Raw genomic sequence first — 19,804 nt, forward strand, 5'->3', positions numbered from 1 at the left:
AATGGACTGTATATAAAGTTTATATGTATGAATGTCCTATAGTTCTCATAGAATGAAATTTGGTAAACACTTAGATGCTTTCTTAGTATTGACTGTAAAACAAGTATCTTTAAACATCTAAACATCTAATTATTATGTTTAAACTGTTTTCATATTGTATGTTGGAGCTTTACTCCCCTGACTTCTACTGAAAATGGACATGTATCCAGTCAGACTATCCCAGTCAACAAATGTAAAATAAAATAAAATAAAAATTTGGGGATGGAAATGCTTGCATAAATGTTTATACACACAAATTAGTTTAGCTAAAATATTTCCAATATAAGGAGATGCCTGCTGAAGGTGTTTTAACACGTTTGGGGGGGGGGGGTGAATGGGTTCAGATATTTAGGACATGCCCTGGTCTGCAGGATTTTCAGAAATATCAGAATCTTGTTGAGGAGATCATTTCATTTGATTTTCAGTATACATTTGACACTCTTGTCTTAGGGGCAGTCTAGTCTGGTAGTTGGCAAAGGTTACTAAGGCTGTGAGCTGTTAATGAGCTATTTCCTGTGGTACAGGGTTTGATTCCCTCAACCTTCATTTGCTAGTGTTTGACCTTGAGCAAGTCACTTAAGCATTGAGGAAATTAGGAATTTTGGCTAGGCTCATTTATGGTCTCCTGGAATGTATGTCTAGCAGCTCTCTATGAAACTTACGGATATAAAATATATATTTGTGTGCTCATAGGTACTTACCTGGCTATTGATCTGTGAGTATCTTAAAAAGTCCCAAGAAAAAAATAAATAGCATATGCTAAAACAAAAACTTAAACAAAAAAAAAATGAAAAACACAAGGGCCCCATTGTACAAATTCACACATTTATTGGCAACTTTGGTTTAGCACTTTAGCCCTTAACCAAGGAATTTATCTTTACTAAAGTTAAAAGCACAAGGGTCTTCATATTTATGTAAACACCAAATGAGCAACAACCACAGTCCACTAATAAAGTCTTACACAAGCAGAAAACAGAAATCATGAATAATTAATGGATGAAAAATTTCAGTAAAGGTGTTAAAAAAGGACCAATTAGGCATAAAATATGATCATTACAAGACACAGTTAATCCCCCCAAAATTAATCACACAAAAATTGACCATACAAAGTATAAGATACAAATAATGTACATAGATAACTTATTAAAGTTTTGCTAACCACATTTTTAGGAGGCTTTGAATGGAAATATGGTTGTTCAGTCTAGGTGGGACCATGGCATTCAATCTCAATTACCAAATAAGTTTCTTAAATTCAATTAGGTTTTCACCAAGTCCCCATCTAGAGCCTCTGGCAACCTTTTCAAAAACAAAACACTTGAAAGTGTCTTCCCCTACACAGTTTTGTGTATGTTTGTAAAAAGCATTGTTGGAATTTATTTTCTCAGTTCATAAAGATGTACATATATTCTTTTACTAAGTCAGCACTCAGTTTTATCTATGTAGAAACATTAACAACACTGGCAAACAGTTATATGAACTATGCCACTGGAACCACAATAAGCTGTGTTGTTAATCATGAAACAGTGGCCACCATACAGCACAGAGATAGTGTCACTTTCCTATATATGATTTTTTCCCTGTTTACAAAAATTAGGTTTGGGACCAATGGTGCTCAAAATATGCTGATCAGTTTTAAGAATAACCAATTCTTGTAAAGTCTTAAGTATATGAAACCTTACCAGCCCTATAAGTATTATCCAAACCACCGCCTAATATAGGCTTGAATCTGTCTGCACCTCATAGCTGAATTTCCTCACTCAGTCTCTTAAGTAGTTCTGTGGGATATCCTCTCTGGGAAAACATGTCAACAACTGTCTTTATTTCTCTATTGGTTGTTAAGTCATCAGAAACCATCCTGGAAACCCTAACAAACTGACCTTTGACCAAGTTATTTGTCTGTCTTGTAGGATGTGAACTGTTGTAGTGCAGATAGAGATTAGAAAAAGTGGGTTTCCTAAAGATATTAGAAGGAAAAACCCACTTCCTTCTTTTTTAGTCAAAGTGATGTCTAAAAAGTTGACCTAATCAAAGGTATGGGAAAATGTAAACTTAAGAAAATCTGTGGTGGAATTGAGAAAACACACAAAATATTTAACCTTGGATGGACTGTCTGTCCAAAAAAAATACAAATATCATCCAAGAATCTGAAGTAGTGTTTGCAGCTTGACACATAAGGTGAACTGAAGATAAAATCCACCTCCCATTTCCACATAATAACCAGAGTGAAAACCAGAGTGCATGTAGCACCCATCGCTACTCCTTGAATTACTTGAAAAAATTACATTCAAAGTAAAAAAAAAATGGTTTTTCAAAACCATTTCCATTAAGTCAACAATAAAATTGATTTTTATAGTTCCAAAAATTCTATGGAAGACAAAGCTTCCCTAAATAAAACCAAACCTTGGTCATGTGGAATACATGAAAATAAATCTAACCTGTCTACTGTCAAAAATGAAAGGTTAGGATCCCATAAGTTGTTTGTAACAATTCTAAGTAAACTCCATGAATCTACCTATATATGTGGTGAATAGTTCTTAAACTATTCAAAATCTTGCCAATAAAAGTAGCTAGGGTATGTGTTCTGAAACCCTGAGCAAGGCACATTAAGTCTCAGAGGGAGCAGAAAAATGTTTTATGCACTTTCAGGATACCAAAAATAAATGGAATTCTTGGCTGTTTCACAGACAAAGAACAACATTCTTCAGCTGAAATGACACCTTGCATTAAGCTATTACATATTTTTTCTATAAACTATATTTAAGTTCATTTTGAGATACCAGGGATTACTTGGTATCCTCATTAAGCAAATTAGACACCTTAATAGAGTGAATAGTGGAGTTCATAATAACATTCCCCCATCCTTTATCAGATTTCAGAACCTGAATATTTCTATCAGTAAGTGCTTTCATAACATTGGTCTCCTCCATGGTAAGTTTCCATTTATAAATTAGGTCTTTTCTGTTATGTCACTCATAAATTTCTTCCATTCACACATTTTCAAATACTTGCAAATAAAGATGTGAATGGAGGGCTATACCTACTCCTCATGAAAAAATTCATGAGTAGTTCTTTTGCCCGGGGTATTACCACCCTTGAACCCAAATAATACATTCAATTTTCTAATGAACAACTTGAATTCGATAAGGATATCAAACAAGATTATTCATAGCTTGTGTGAGGAAGGTTGAATCCCTTAGAAAGTAAATCAGTATGTTTTAGAAAGAGCAGTATTCTGTAATTAAAGATGTTATAACCTGAGGAAGAACACAAAACTCCATCAAAGGAAATTACTACAACAAATGTGTTTAATATTGTCCTCATCTTTCTGCTTATCTCCCTCTGGTGCGCCTTCTTCCCAGTTTCCTTTTGCTCCCTGACAAGTATTGGCACCTGTCTACATATATCTGGAGAAAGTTGCCCGGGTGGTGAGCGATCCTTTCAGAATGTCCCAGGGCAGCAGGATTCTAAAGGGCCATCAAAATCGCTGTAGTTGTCATCCACCTGATAGGGTGTATTGTTAGGATTCTGCCTTTCATCATCCCCCACCTGGTCACTGTCATGCTTTACCTGATGAAAATAAATTTTATCAACACCAGTATTCAAAGTGTCCTAATTCTTAGAGGGGTATTCATTCACCATATTAAAGTTATTACATTTGGATAAAGGATAAGCCTTTTATTGACATAGTCACTTTCAATTGTTTTAATGTATTTTCTTTTTATAACATAATGATATTAACCTTCTGGTCAATCTTTTCAAAAAGCTCAACATAACAATTCTTAAAGGAATCAAACATCAAATCTTATTTAATATGGTCATCAAATATTTTTGATTCCAACATAGGGTTGTTAATTTTTACATTTATTGTCTTTGATTAATAGTTTCATAAGTTCACAACCATGACAGTCAAACATACTCACGAGCTCACTGTAAAGTCTAGAGTTAAAGTCAAGACCGCTCAGGAACTACCAGGTACATAAACCTTTGGTAACACAGTTGTGCTTAATGCTTTCCAGGAAAAAAAAGAAAAAAACATTATCCATTTGTAAACCATGTAGTTTGGTAAGATTTTTCTCAAAAAATCCAATTGACTGGACAATGTTGCTGTGAATTCATGTTCACAATGCAATCCACTAAAAAAGAATAGTTTAATAAACCTAAGATAGATATATACCTAAAATAAGACTCTAAGATGTTTGTTTTATGGTGAGTACTGTCTGTGTTGTCTGTTTATAAGGCTTATGAGAGTACTTGTCTCATAGTTTGCATTTAGGAGGCCCTTGTTTTTAATGTAGATTACTTTTAAAAGCCTCAGAATATGTAGGTCTATGTGTTTGGTGTGAGCTGTGTTTGATTTATTTAGTGTGGTGTTGTGTGATACTGACAACCTGTGTATTATTTTTGACATACCTTTGTGTGAAGGTGTCAGTTTAAGTGCTGGAAGTTGTCAGTAAATATGAGACAATTGCTATACTGCCTTAGAATGTCCATTTCAGTCAAGCTGACTACAGAGATGGTTGAAAAGTGCAAATCCATGATTCCAGGTTTTTATTAATGCAGGATGAAGGGAAAGGGAGTAGTCCCTATGAGGTCTGAAGTTGATTAGCACCTGTGATGTTTAGAGTTTATTACTGGAGGAGCTGTCTGTCTGGTAATACAGGTATTGCTGTTTCAACACAGCTGTTTGAAGCTATGCGCCAAAGATCCTTTGCTCCTTATCTCACAAGAATTAAAACAGTAGTACTAATCCCAAGCTGCTTCCTGAGCAGTAGTACTAGCAAAGAAGCTGTGCGTAGCTAGGAGCCGCTGATCTTTTTGCTCCTCCTCCAACTGGAAGCAAAAGAGTGGCATGAATTCCAAGCTGCTTCCTGAAAAGTAGTGCTAACCCAGATGTTGTTGGAGTCAATACACTTGACATGGTTTTCTCTTAATAGACACCCTGGACTGAACCTACAATAGCTGGATGCAACAAAAAGCCAAGCTACACAAAGGCGCTGAAGAATGTTTCACCAAAGCTGCAGTCAGACTGCTCAGTGAAGCCCCATGCATGCAACCCAGAGACTATCAGGAATTAATGACCGTCTGCTCCTTCTACAGCCAACAGGAAAGCAGTAGTATTAATTCCAAGAAAGCTCCCATGAAACAATTTTCAAGATTTCCAGTGACTGGTAATCTCTAGGAAGGCTAGGAAGTAATGTCCCCATGCTCAATCTGTCACCAGAAGCAAAAATAAACACTAAAACCAACCTAATTCCTGAGAAGCAGTTCCTAGGCTCTTCAGTGAGTAGGTAGTCTAGTGTCAGATGTTACAGATTTTAAAACACAGATTGAAAAAAGGGATTGATATTCTGAATATTGTAGTGTTTGATAAGTGAGTGAGATAATATGAAACAGAGGATAACTTAGGCTTTAGGAATTTAAAGGAAAGGCTTTCCCAGTTTGATCCTTCAGTGCCCAATAGAGTGAACAAATGGAATGAGGCTGGACAGAGTTACCAAAGTCAAATTTACAGTAAGGGTGGGCAGCTCAAAAGCCACAACAAGAACAGGACAGGTGAGTGAAAAAATCCAGTGCAGTTACACACCAGCAGTAGTCTCATAATGCCTGCCACTAAATAAGAATGTAGCTAAATATGCTTAAGTAAGAAACCGTAACACTCAGCTCCTCCCACTAATTAGCTCGATTTCATTTATTAACTATTAGTGAATGGAAAGGATTTTTTTTTCTAACAACCCAAGCCAAGAACTTTTAAAACTCCAAAGAAAAAAACTTTAAAGTAAAACAAAATAAAAAAAAAATAAAGTATGATATAATAAAAGCTAAAATAATAAAAAAAATAATGGAAGTACCTAAGTATTGTGTAAAGAACTCCAGTCCATAATCCAGTGCATTCACACAACAGTAGTAGCCTATGTCAAAGCACTTGCAGCTCTATGAAGTTTGTGTGTGTGTGTGTGTGTGTGTGTGTGTGTGTGTGTGTGTGTGTGTGTGTGTGTGTGTGTGTGTGTGTGTGTGTCTTTACTTGCACATATGTTTAGCAGCTCTGAGTTTATGCTATGTGGATAAGAGCAGTATACAGTGGGGTTAAGGGAGTTTCTCCTTTTCCTCATTGTTGCGTAATCTTAGAGGTAGTATATAAACCTTTTTTGTTGCGTAATCTTAGAGGTAGATTATAAACCTTTTGTTGTGCATAATCTTAGAGGTAGTATATAAACCTTTTCTTGTGCATAATCTTAGTGGTAGTATATAAACCTTTTGTTGTTGCATAATCTTAGAGGTAGTATATAAACCTTTTGTTGTGCATAATCTTAGAGGTAGTATATAAACCTTTTGTTGTGCGTAATCTTAGAGGTAGTATATAAAACTCTTGTGCGTAATCTTAGAGGTAGTATATAAACCTTTTGTTGTTGCGTAATCTTAGAGGTAGTATATAAACCTTTTGTTGTGCGTAATCTTAGACGTAATATATAAACCTTTTGTTGGTGCGTAATCTTAGAGGTAGTATATAAACCTTTTGTTGTGTTTGAGGTACAACACCCACACGAGGACTGCAGGGGTGGAACTTACTTTCTTCAAAAACACTTTTGCTTTCTAATTCTAAGTTTTCAATGGGAGGTATCGTTGATTACATTTTATAATGATTTTACTGTTCACTCAATTATTCTTTGTATACTGATGTATAGATAGATAGATAGATTATATAGGATTACCGGCAATTAAAATAGATGTTAAACCATTAAAGCTGAAGTTACATAACATTAAAACTCACACAGCTCTGCCTTCTCCATACAGACCATCCCAAAAACATCCAAGATGGGTGGCTGTGCTACTTCACACTTTAATCATGGAGTGACACATCTGAGACAGATGCTCAGAGGACTGGTGCAATGTCCATAGAGGATAATACCAAGGAATAATATGGTTTATATACCACTGAGGACTGATGTCCCAAAACAAGACATCTAACATCTGAAAAGTTAACAGGGAAATCAATGACTCATATCTATAGCCATCTGAATCAGGAATTGCTTTATGAGTACCTCTGCAGCTAGATGAAATTACACCAACAGAAGCTTTAGTAATTTATGTCACAACTACAGATGATAATATCCGCATCAGTTCACACCACGGCATTAGAATGGTTTGTATCAGTCTACACCAAGGCATTAGAATGGTTTGATCAGTTCACACCAAGTCATTAGAATGCTGGGAGCCTCCAAGATAAACATTTTCTGAATGCTAATGTGCTCAATATAATAGCACCATTATAAGAAGGTTCCTTTTCTCAAATGGCCAAGATCAAATCTGTTGGCCAGCTGAAACACCTCTCTGGGCTTAAATTATACTGGCTGGGTAGAAATGCAATGGATGTTAATTTTTATAAAGCTGCACTAAACTGAAGAAATTGATGAATATATCTGGAATATAAATGCACGCTGTTCATTAACTGAAATAGAAAGGAGCATAGTATACATAATGTTTGTCTGACTGTATGTACTGATGTACAATATTTTGTGATCAGAATTTTTTATAGTGCTTCTTCAAAAGCTTTTGCTAGGAGAGGTATCAGAAAATCACAAATAACAAAGCTCTTTTCTCCTTCCATCTGCAAAGAAAATGGACTTGATCAACAAATGAGTCAATCTAGGTCACTGCCTTTATTTTATTACAAAGTACCATCACAGGGGTTGAATATAATAGTCTAACTATAGTAAAGAAAGTTCTGAAAAAATGTTTTTCTATGCATTTCAGACATAAATATGCATGAGCCACTAAATCATTTCCATGAGCCATAAAATCAAAGTTATTCTCCTAATCCAGTGTCAAAATATATTATTGTAAATACTGTTCATTTTACTTGTACGAATAAAAAATATTCCTTACAAATAGTACATTCTCAACAGTACTCTTCCCCAACATAGGGCATGTATGTTTTCTTATTTTCTGTGCTAGTTATTTCATAATCAATTCAGAATAACCATTGCCACCATGTTAAGCTCCTGTTTATTAGACACATTAAGAGTGCATCTGTTTCCATAATGCTTGTCAAAGCATAGCTCGTTGAACATCAGATGACAACAGAGGGGTACACAGTCTAGAATATGGATGTTATCTGGTGTAAAGGTGAGGAAGCATGTTGTAAGGAGCCAGTTGAAATATATGACTGTGGTCATGTGTGTCTTCACTTTCATCTCAAGCACCAGAGGGATACACAGAAGATGACTATTTTTTTCTGGAGGGTCTGGATAGGGAGTCAGACATGATTTCCTGATAAAATGTATGTATTTTCACAAGCATTTCTTTTCTCAGTTTATTGTGAACTGGTATTTTGTCAGCATTGACCATTAATTAAGCCTTGGATATAACTTATTTCTTTCTTGAAAGAAAAACAGAATACCTTTTGTTCAGGCCATCATAGGTTGGTACTAGGCTATCGGCCCTAGGGCCAATACAAGCCTAGCCATAACAATTCCCTGGTTATTTCTTCCCACAGTATTTACTTCCCTGGACCCCTGTCTAGCAGGGTGACTGATGTGATCCCCAGGGTGAATTTCCTATCTCCCATCCAATCATCAAGGTTCCTTTTGAAGAGGGCCAAAGAGGCGCTTTGCTTGACATGTATGGGCAGTCTATTCCAGAGTCTGGGGAGTCTCTGGGTCAGGAACCTATCCCTCCAGCATGTTTTCTTCATTGTGATGACAAGGTTTAGATCCCTGGAGCATGTAGCTCTGAGGGATTGGGATTTCTTGAAGTGTAGCATGTCCAACAGCTCTGGGTTTGACATGGCCCTGTATGTTAAGCAGAGATCCCCTCTGAGTAGACGATATGCAACAGAGTATAGCTGGAGTTGTTTAAACGGTCAGCATAGGGCATCTGCTTTAGACCTGTGATTCTTTTAGTGAGGTATTTCTGCGGCCTTTCTAGCTGTTGCAGATATCTTGAGAGGTACTTGACAAATGGGATGTTGTATTCTATAATGGGTCTAATGAGGGATGAGTACAGTGGGACAGTGACCTCCTTTTTTCTGAATGAAAAGCCCTTAGTGATGAGGTGTGCCACATAGAAGGATTTCCTGACTGTTGTGGTGATGTGGTTATCGAAGGTGAGACCACTGTCCACCTGTGTCCCTAAGTCTCTGATCACACTTTAGATGTTTAGTGTACTGCCACCTATGTGGTAATTTACAGGTACATGTTTTTTCCCAAAGGGGATATCTATACATTTCTTGGCATTGAGCTTGAGACCATGGTTCTGGCACCAAACATCTGTTTCTGTAAGGCTCTTTTGTAGAATATCCACATCATTTGGGGATTCAGTAATGGCTCCCAGTTTGCAGTCATCTGCGAACTTTGTTAGCCAGAGTCCCTTAGTGTTCATAGGTTCATAGGAAGGTACTAGGCTATCGGCTCTGGGGCCTATACAAGCCCAGCCAAAAAGGTACCTTGGCTTTTGCCACCCAAGAAAATTATTTTCCTGTGCCACTGTCGAGCAGAGCCACAGAAGTGATCCCCAGGGTGAATTTCCTATTTCCCATCCAATCAACAAGATTTTTCTTGAAGAGTGCTAATGAGGAGCTTTGTTTGATATAGATAGGTTGTTTATTCCAGAGTATGGGAAGCCTCTGGGACAAGAATCTATCCCTCTGGAATGTTCTGTTTATTGTGGTGAGAAGGTTTAGGTCCCTAGAGCATGTAGCTTGGAGGGATTGGGATTTCTTTAAGTGGAGCATGTCCAACAGCTCTGGGTTTGACATAGCTTTGTATGTTAGGCAGAGATCATCTCTGAGTAGGCGATATGTGACGGAGTAAAGCTGGAGTTTTTTGAGACGGTCTGCGTAGGGCATCTGTTTGAGGCCAGTAATCCTCTTTCTGAGGTATTTCTGCAGCCTTTCCAGTTGTTGTAGTTGTCTTATGAGGTACATACCAAAAGGGGTGTTATACTCTATAATGCGTCTAATGAGTGATGAGTAGAGGGGAACAATTACCTCTATTTTTCTGGATGAGAAACCTTTTGTGATGAGGGGTGCCACATAGAAGGGTTTCCTGACTACTGTGGCGATGTGATTATCAAAGGAGAGACTACTGTCCACCTGGGTCCCAAGGTCTCTTATCACACTTTCAGTGTTAAGTATACTACCGCCTATGTTGTAATTCATGGGTACAGAGTTTTTACAAATGGGATGACAATGCACTTTTTGTCATTGAGCTTTAGGCCATGGCTTTGACACCAGGCATCTGTCTCAGTGAGGCCCTTTTGTAGGATGTCCACATCGTTAGGAGTTTCGATTATGGCTCCTAGTTTCCAGTCATCTGCGAACTTCTTTGCCAAAGACCTTCTGTGTTAGCCTGTACTTCAGAGAAGTAGATACCAAACAGGAGAGGACCCAGGACTGAACCCTGTGGTACTCCACTTGTCACTGGTCTGAAGTCAGATTTGGAGTCTGCTACTTTCACAGTGTGGGTTCTGTCAGTGATTCAGTTGGCAACCTATCTTGTGACATAGCGATTTATACCTAGTTTAGTGAGTTTATCTATAATTCCAGAGTGGGGGTTGGTGTCGAAAGCCTTGGCAAGATCTAGATAGGCTGTGTGAACCACCTTATCCTCATCTATGACTTTCGTGACTGCTTCAAAGAAGTCTATCAGGTTTAGGAGACATGATCTGCCTTTTACAAACCCGAACTGGGTGGGGTCCAGAGTTTGGAGATTACCAATGTCTTTGTTTATAAGTTCCATGATGAAACGTTTCATGGCCTTGCAGACCAGGCTTGTCAGGCTAATGAGGCGATAGTTCCCGGGGTCCGTGGTGGCTCCCCTCTTGTGGAGTGGGATAACCGTCGCTGTGTGCCATTCAGCAGGCACAAAGCCTGAGGTGAGGATATAATTGAACATGGTACTTAGGTGGGGTGCCAGTTCGTTCTGTAGTTTGTGTAGAACAAAGCCTGGGATGTTGTCTGGTCCCATGGATGCTGTGTTTTTGGCTTTGGAGAGTGTGTTTTTACTTGTGCAGCCATGATTACAGGAACTTTGCATTCTTCCAGTATAGATATGGGCTCTTTAGGGAGTGAGAGGGTGGTAAAGTTAGCACTGAACCTATCTACTAGGATGTTGGCAATATCAGTTGGGTCTGTATATTTAGTGCCATTGTGCTGTAACTCAGAGCAGATCTGAATGTTGCCATTGAGATTCTTGACATAGCTATAGAATGCTTTGTGGTTGTCTTTAGAATCAGTGGTGATTTTGTTTTTGTAACTAGCTTTGGAGGATTTTATCAGGTATTGCAGCTTCTTACTGAGGCTGACCAGGGAGCTCCTCCACTCATGAGATTTTACTGTCTTTTGCAACACTTTCTTCCTTCTGTTGTACAGTTTGTTTATGGCAGGGGACCACCAAATTGGCTTCCTTCTTTTGGAGGATAGCGTCTTGGTTCTGTTTGGGATAGCACGATCCATGCACTCGTGTTAGTGCTTATAAAGTGCAGTTGTGTAGGATTCAGTAGTCATAACTGCATTGTCCATCTCCATGTGTGTCATGAAGTTCACCACTTCTGTCTTAAGAAGCATGAAGTTGGCTTTGGAGAAATTTTTTACCGTGGTTTCCTTAATGGGGGGTGGGGGCAGGATGTGGATATCTAGGGTAATTAGCTTATGGTCGGATCGGATCAGTGAGGCGTTGACTTCAGGTGTGGAACACTGGTCACTCATGTTGGTAATGACTAGATCTAGGATATTGTTGCCCCTGGTGGGGGTGTGGATAAGTTGATCCAGGGCATTGGAGTTTATGAATTCCAAGCGTTAATTGAAGGAGATGGTACATGAGTAGTTTTCCCAGTTAATGGTGGGGTAGTTGAAATCGCCCATTACTAGAGTGTTTGGTTGAACCCTAATATTTTCCAGTACATCAAGAAAAGAGGAGTGGGAATCCTGGGGCATGGTGGGGGATCTGTAGCAAACTACAATTTGGATTGCAGTTTTGCCCAGAATTAGTTGCACTTGAATAACCTCGGCTGCATTATGCTGAGCAACTAGCCTGGAGGTGTGGATATCCTTAATGAATATGGACACACCTCCGCCTTTGGTGTTCCGGTCCAGGTTACATGGCCGAAAAGTGTTGTATGAGTTATAGCCTGGTAGTGCAGGGGTGCTTTCTGGTGCCTTGAACCAGGTCTCAGTCACTGCACAGATATCAATGTTCTCTATTTTAAGGAGTGCCTCGAGTGAGTGCATTTTTAGATTTAGGCTTCTAGCATTGAGTAGCATCACCCTCAGTTTTTGCTTGCCTGTTCCTGTTACGGTGGTAAATTTGTCATTTGAACCTTGCCTAAAAAAGGCACTATAGGGGCAGCAAGAACCTTAGCCAGTATCCGGAATCCCAGGGGTGACAGGTGCAGGCCATCTCTGGCAAAGCATCGTGGTCTGTCGACTATGTCATCCCAGGCAGACAGATACTGGATCCCTTTAGAATGACACCAGAAACTTAGCCAATTGTTGAAGTCAATTAGTTTGTCCTTGTACTGCGGCATCATTCTGGGTGATGGTAGAATGCTACTCAGGGCTAGGGTCATACCTGCCTGGGCTACAAGATCAGAGAGCTCTTCCCTGTCTCTTTTCATGTAGTCCAGGGAGGTACGTCTCAGGTCGTTCACACCAACATGGACAATGACAGAGTTATATTTGTACTTGGTGTGGAGTGACCTGAGTGCGTGGGTTATGTGGCAGATCCTGGCACCCGACAGGCAGCTGTCAGTAACCTTCTCCTTGTTTAGCCTGGTGAGTGAGACATCAGTGTGCCTGACTATAGAGTCACCTATGGCTAGTGTGTTGGGTTCATTGTTTTGCCTTATTGGCTGTGGTTGAGTGGCACACTGAGTCTGCGGGCTATGTGTCATTTGGGTTGTGTTGGGGGGGGTGGAGGTTGCTTGCATTTCTGCTTTGGAGGTCTCTGTTGCCTGAGCAGATTATTATTGAGAGCCTTGGTGAATGTTTTTGTGTTTCTATGGTGTATATTTAGCGAGACTATGTGATGTGTGTGGTGTGGTGCAAGTGTTTACCTTCTCCTCTTGACTGTCAGTTTCAGTCTTGGCTGAAGAGAGCTCTACCTCCAGTTTGGCTAGATAAGTGCATCTCTCACAGGTTGTAGTGTTGGGTGGTAGGAGGAGAGGGTTGTCTGCATACATGAGACAATTTCTACATTGCCCCAAGATGCCCAGATTCATCAGATCGACAGGAGAGAACACTGGGAACTGACCCTTGGACATGCCTGAATAAAAAACTATTTCCCTCTAGATAAGTGAGGAAAGTGAGTACAAGAGCTGTTTTTCTCTAAGCAAGTGAGGAAAGTAAGTACCAAAACTGTTTTCCTCTAGGTAATGAGGAAGATTGAGTGCTGTAGTAATTAGTAGGTTATTTAGTGCTTACAACAAATTCTGAACAAGTGCTGACCAGGAATAAGCAAATTCAAGTTCTAAAACTAAGAATCTGTATCTGGACTAAACTAGTTACAGGAAAGGGGGGAAACAAGTGCAAATGTGGGCTTTTAAATCAGAAAGTTGCGAGAGATGGAAAAACTGCCCAAATGGCCAATAACTACAATTTCTGGGCCAGAACCACTCCTTATGTGGTAGATAAGTTACCTAGTGCTTACCACTCCCACTGATAAGCTAGAAGGCTTCCCTCCAACAGAGAAAGCTTGGGGGGCTCAGAAGCTTACATACAGTCCTGGATACAGCAAATCTGAATCTGGACTACACTAGTTACAGGAAAGGTAGGAAACAGACTTAGATATATATATATATATATATATATATATATATATATATATATATATATATATAAAAGTAGCTAAAACAGCAGTAAAAATAATTCAAATGCAGTGCAAGCTAGCACACTTGAGTATATAGCAATGTTAGACCAAACAGTTTAAAAAATTGAATTAAATTAAAAATGACTAAAAACAAGTGCAGAAGGAGTCTATTAGGTAGAATAAAGTAAAGAGATGGGACTGGGGGAGTGTCCCAGATCAAATCTACAGTGGGGGTGGGCAACTGCAAAATCCTCCAAATTTAAACAACAAGACAGGAATAGGGAGAGTGGGTAGGGGAAAACCAACACCTTCAGCAGAGATCTGAAAAACTATACAGTGAAGCAAAAATAACTGCACAACTCTGAAGTCAGCCAGCAATGATATAAAATTAGTCAAACAACAATTAACAATACACAACTCTAAAGTTCCAGAAAAATATACTTAGCTCTGTATATCTCCAGATGGTTTGAAGAGCACTCTGTCAGGACACAGGAAGGCTCCAGCAATGATATGCAGGCTGTTACTAAGAGGGTCTAATTTTATGCAAGTAATCCTTGAGATAGTCAGATAACACACAGGATGTAAAACCAGTTATACCAACTTAAGACACAGAGAAATAGGGGGAGGTGGAGAAAAAAACCTGTATTTCAGAGAAGTAGATGCCAAACAAGAGCGGTCCCAGGACTGAACCCTGAGGTACTCCACTTGTGACTTGTTTGGAGCTGGATTTTGAGTCAGCTACTTTTACAGTGTGGGTTCTGTCAGTAAGCCAGTTGGAAACCCATCGAGTGACATAGGGATTAATGCCCAGCTTAGTAAGTTTATTTAAGATTCCAGAGTGGGGGATGTTGTCGAAGGCCTTGGCGAGGTCCAGATAGGCTATGTGGACTGCTTACCCTCGTCCACAGCTCTGGAAACTGATTGGAAGAAGTCAATCAGGTTCAGGAGACAAGATTGCCCCTTCACGAACCCAAACTGGGTGGGGTCCAGTGTTTGAAGGTTGCCAATGTCTTTGTTTATAAGTTCCATAATAATACTTTCCATGGCCTTGCAGATCAGGCTTGTCAGACTGATGGGGCAGTAGTTCCCAGGATCCAAGCTGGATCCCCCTTGTGGAGTGGGATAACTGTGTGCCACTCAGTGGGCATGAAGCCTGAGGTGAGGCTATGGTTAAAAATGACACTTCAGTGAGGTGCCACTTCATTTTGTAGTTCATGTAGTACACAGCCCGGGATGTTGTCTGGTCCCATGGGTGCTGTATTCTTTGGAGAGTGCGTTTTTTTTTTGGATCAAAAGGTTGTAAAAAAGCTCTAAAATGTACCTCAGAGCCTCTATAACCCCTGGCATTTGGAGCCAAACCATCCCTAGATCCCAGCTCAATTCACCTATTTCATCCACAGTTATTACAGTGCAGTCTTGGACAGTTAGGGTGTGTTACATTACAGGAATGCAAGAAAACATTAGAGAGTAAGACAAAATGCACGAAAACTAAGATAAAAGTAATCTGGATGGTGTGGGGAGGCAAGGATGGGGTAACAAAGAGGACATTGGAGAATGTGGCAAGGGGAGAGCAATGGTCTTTGGGTGGTACCATAGAGCCCTTAAGCTAGAATACCATTTCATCTAAAGCTGGGCCTGGTGACTGTGTGTTAGAGACTTCTGTAGTTAATTCTGCAAATGCTTCATATTTGTTTACTTTGCCCATTTATACCAGTATTTGCTCTGGACCTCTGTCTATATGACTTGATCTTAGTTTGGCCTCTAAAGTCTTAATGTATTTGCATTTCTCACAGAAAAAATACTCTCCTTCAAGTAACAGTGTATTCCTACTGCACTTCTGGCAGCGTTTCCACTGTCTGATGTTTGCCACTTCAGCTGAACTGATGAAGTAATTGTTTTGGAATGCTACTTTTATGGTAGCTAGGGTTGTTTTAGTTGGTTGGCACACATCTGACAGTATTTGATTTGCTTTACACAGTGTGTAAACCAGAAAGAATTCTTAATAGACAACCTACAAACCATCTGTTTACACCAAAGTCACTAATCAATACATAACATTATATCAATCCTCCAGAAGACCTGTAACATGCATCTTCAACCCAGGCCTCAAACAGAAAACAGAGGTGATAAACAAAATGCAGCAATAGTCAAACTGTACTTATAGTCATTTGTAAAAATTGTTAAAACTACACTCACTTCTAACAATCTGCTTAATGCCAGGTAAATACACAAATCAAAATAAAAGTTCTACACAACTTGTTTTACAGTGAGTAGTTAAGTAGTGGAGTAGAAAAAAAATAATTGTAAGCAGGAAAGTTTCATAAAACTGAATTACAGATTCAAAATTTGCAAACAGCAGTCAAATATGGGTTGAAGCTATAAGGTGTGTTGCAATATATGATCCGATGGAGGCATTAACTTTACGTGTGACTAGCCTTGCACTGGGAAGGTTGTGCAGAGGATGTGTGGGCTCATTGTAAAACCCTCTCTTCTATTTCAAACTATCTCTGTGGTATCCCAGTCATGTATTGTATCCATATATTCCTAGTTAATTAAAATTGAAAGAGACAATGCGAGTACACAGAAAAAAGATAAGTTTTCTAGAGACAAGCTATGGATTCTCAGTGAGTTTTGTAGGAGGAAGAGGAGACTGGGAAACATTGGGAGACTGATTACTTAGCAGGATGAAAGAAGATAAGGAATATGGCAGACTTACTTTTGAGCTAGTAAATACTAGGAGAGCAAACAAGAGGGATGAACAGACTGCAGTTATTTAGGTTAGTGTTATAGGGGAAATATGACCTAGTAGACTGTGCTCTGTGGAAAGTTGAAAGGCTTATTATTTGACTAATGTAAATGCTGCAGTTGTTTATCCCTTTAATATAGGTACTTCATTTAACATGATGTATGTCATGACTCTCAATGTTAAATGTATTTAGTTTCTTCAACTGCTGAGTTTATCCTGTCTGTTTTATATTTCTGTCTTTTTAGCTGGATTTTTGCTGTTATAATGTGTTAGTATCAGTTTTTTACTACTATGCATTAAAGTCTAGTATTTCTGTTAATATATGTGAAGCTTTTCTCCTTGGGCCTCTGCTGTAAATGGACCTGGTCCAGTCGGACTCTCCCGGTTAACAAATGTAAAATAAATAAATAAATATTGTGCCTGATCATCATAATTCTTGTAGATCACTGCAAAATACAAGTGATGCAACAAAAGCTGAAAACAGATTGATGGTTAATGCCAGCACCTAGAGACTGCATTACAATATAATGGTATGACACTTATATGTGAGGCAGATGCCATCGAATGTGGCAAGAGCTGTTTTTTGTGCATGTCAAATGAGCCATCCTAATATTCTTCACCTTGATGGCCATATTCAGGTGCATATTAAGGAAAACCAAAGAAAACTGAAATGGTGAACATTTTATTGACATGACATAACTGAAATTAACATTTGTACGTATTTGATTATGTCAACAGAATGAAGGTCAGCCCATCAAAAATATCTTGTAAATGTTTTGCCTACTTCTCTTCTAGATCACTTTGATCATATTAAAAATACTGCGGGTTATAAGGCTGTTGGATTTGGAGGAGACTATGATGGTGTTTCCAAGTAAGTCCGATGCTGATGATGATTATTATTATTATTCAGTTTGTTATAATCTGCTCCTTGTGCTATTTGCAAAGATTTGATAAGGCAGTACATGTCTCCATACAGTATACCTGTAATAAGATGACCAAAGTTAAGCTCATAGAAAATATGCAGCAAAAATAACAATGGGAAGTGAGTGTTAACAGTTCCCCTGTGGTCTAAAAACAGACACATATGTCAGGAAATATAATCTTTGAAACCAATGGGCACACAGTGTGACAGAACAAAACACAAATATTTCAAAATATTGACTAACAAAATATATGTCATTATTTGCAAGAATAGCTGTAAATGTAAAAAAATGACTTTCAATGGCACTTTCATAGATGTAAAAAAATAATATGATGCATGCTTTAGCTTTAATATCTTTAAAGTTCCTCGGAGCTATCATATTTGAATAATAACATTCAGAAACATGAAGCTGCACTATTTTGCACACACGTGTCCCGGGTTTGAACTGCTGACTTATGTGCAACATGGTCAGTGTATTAATCTCTTAGCTTGTGTATTTGAGGTCATTTAGGTGCTCTGGTGTGCATTGTGAATTAGATGCAAAAGGACAGCCATTGATAAACCATGTAAGACATGTTATACAATTTTAAGTAATTTGTTTATTTTATGCAACGATGAGTTAAAAGTTAGATTTATGAAGCTCGGGTTACTTTGTTTTTATTTCACTGAATTACATATTTTGTTCATATTTTTTAACAGAATACCTAGATGGGTGAATGAGTTTTGCACTAAAACCTGTCATTTCAGTTTTTTTTAAATGATGTACCATCCATGAATATATATAGTGTATGGAGATGGTAATATAGTAGGGATGAGTGGGCAACATTCTGACAACTAGTATATAATTCCAAAAATACTGGCTTAAACCCTGTTCAGTTGACAGACTCCACTGATGACAGCAGAGTTGTACCAATCAACCATACATCAGCTCCAGAAATGTTTCTAAGTTGAACTGCCTGTTGTGTTAGGATATTCTGGAGAGATTAGATAAGGAGTCATCACTTGTGAGGGTGACATTGGGCAGTAAAATGGAGATGTTCCTTTACGTGATATCTATTCAATGCGCTATGGAAATAAGTAAGGAACTGCAGTGTGTGAAGTCTTTTCATGGTGATATAGTCAAAAGCTGGGTCACCTTTCGCCATGCTAAAGTCTTTAGTTTTAATCAATTTGTTATAAGATTTAGTAAGCAAATCCTTTTTTTTAATCCATCTCAGTATAATTTCACTTTTTTAACATGTAGCAATAAAGATATGTAAACTTTCTCTGCTTTAGCTACCTAGTGTTAGGGTAAATGTCTCACTGGGTTTGCATGATGTATCTGTATCTCATATGATCTAGACATCCAAATTCACAAAGTAGTCACTGGTCTAGACTCTGTTTTACATTAATAAACCTTCATTAACTGAGATGTCCATAATAATTGTGGTCAGATATTCAAGCCCTCACTTTAGTCATTCATGGTTTGCTTGCATTTGCTTCACTATAGCACCAAATATATATATAGCACCAAATATATATATATATATTTCCATGAGTCTTTCTCAAATTTGTCGATTGATAATTTGTTCCTTGATATTTATTTGAACAATGAGTAAGGTCACTGAAAAAACAATCAGTAAAAACAAAATGAAAACTCCAGCAAAGCTAGAACTTCCACTGAGTGACCTTCCAAACCTCTTGCATCAGAGGCACATGGGATATATGCAAATGATCCCTACGAACATCAGGTGTTTCAGCTAACTGGCGATTCTGAATGCCCATGACTGTTTCATAATTTCATTGACTTGTTTCATTGACTGTGTTTCTAATGCTTAGTCAAATACTCTGCTTGTGCTGTGCTGATGAGGTCATAACAAGGCCGAAATATGCATATCCACAGCTAGTAGGGTTTGGCTTTATTGGCCTGAAATTGTCCATTAATATGACAAAACAAGTCATGGGCATTCAGAATCACCAATTAGCTGAATGGGCAATCACAAATTCACACCTGGGGTAGTGTCTATGTCCCTTATGGACAAGGGCAATCTGTAAGATAATGCACAGGCACAAATCCATGCCATCCCTTTGCCCCTAGGGTCCATATATTGGGTAAAATCAGGTTATATTGGCTAGGCTTGTAAGGGCCCTTAAGCTCTTAAAAATCTTACTTTTTGTGATATAATTTTAAGATACCCTGAACCATTGATCTCTTTACTATACTGCTCCATCTTAATAAGAGCTGATTTATTATTATCTTTTCAGGACCTGCCCTGGCAATAGATTTTGTATCTGTCATTATATAAGAGATGTCTT

The 19,804-nt window shown here is 38.5% G+C and overlaps 1 protein-coding gene across 1 annotated transcript in view; it reads left to right on the top strand.

The window, feature by feature from the left end:
* The window catches only part of DPEP1 (dipeptidase 1), a 250,577-nt gene that overhangs the window by 216,632 nt on the left and 14,141 nt on the right, over positions 1–19,804 (top strand). Inside the window, exon 9 of the mRNA XM_044081592.1 lies at positions 17,383–17,458. Coding sequence (XP_043937527.1) covers positions 17,383–17,458 — 76 coding nt within the window. The remainder of the gene's footprint in view (positions 1–17,382; positions 17,459–19,804) is intronic.

Source organism: Protopterus annectens, chromosome 8.part1 (genome assembly GCF_019279795.1).
Source record: "Protopterus annectens isolate FY-2018-M chromosome 8.part1, PAN1.0, whole genome shotgun sequence".
NCBI classification, from domain to species: Eukaryota; Metazoa; Chordata; order Ceratodontiformes; family Protopteridae; genus Protopterus; species Protopterus annectens.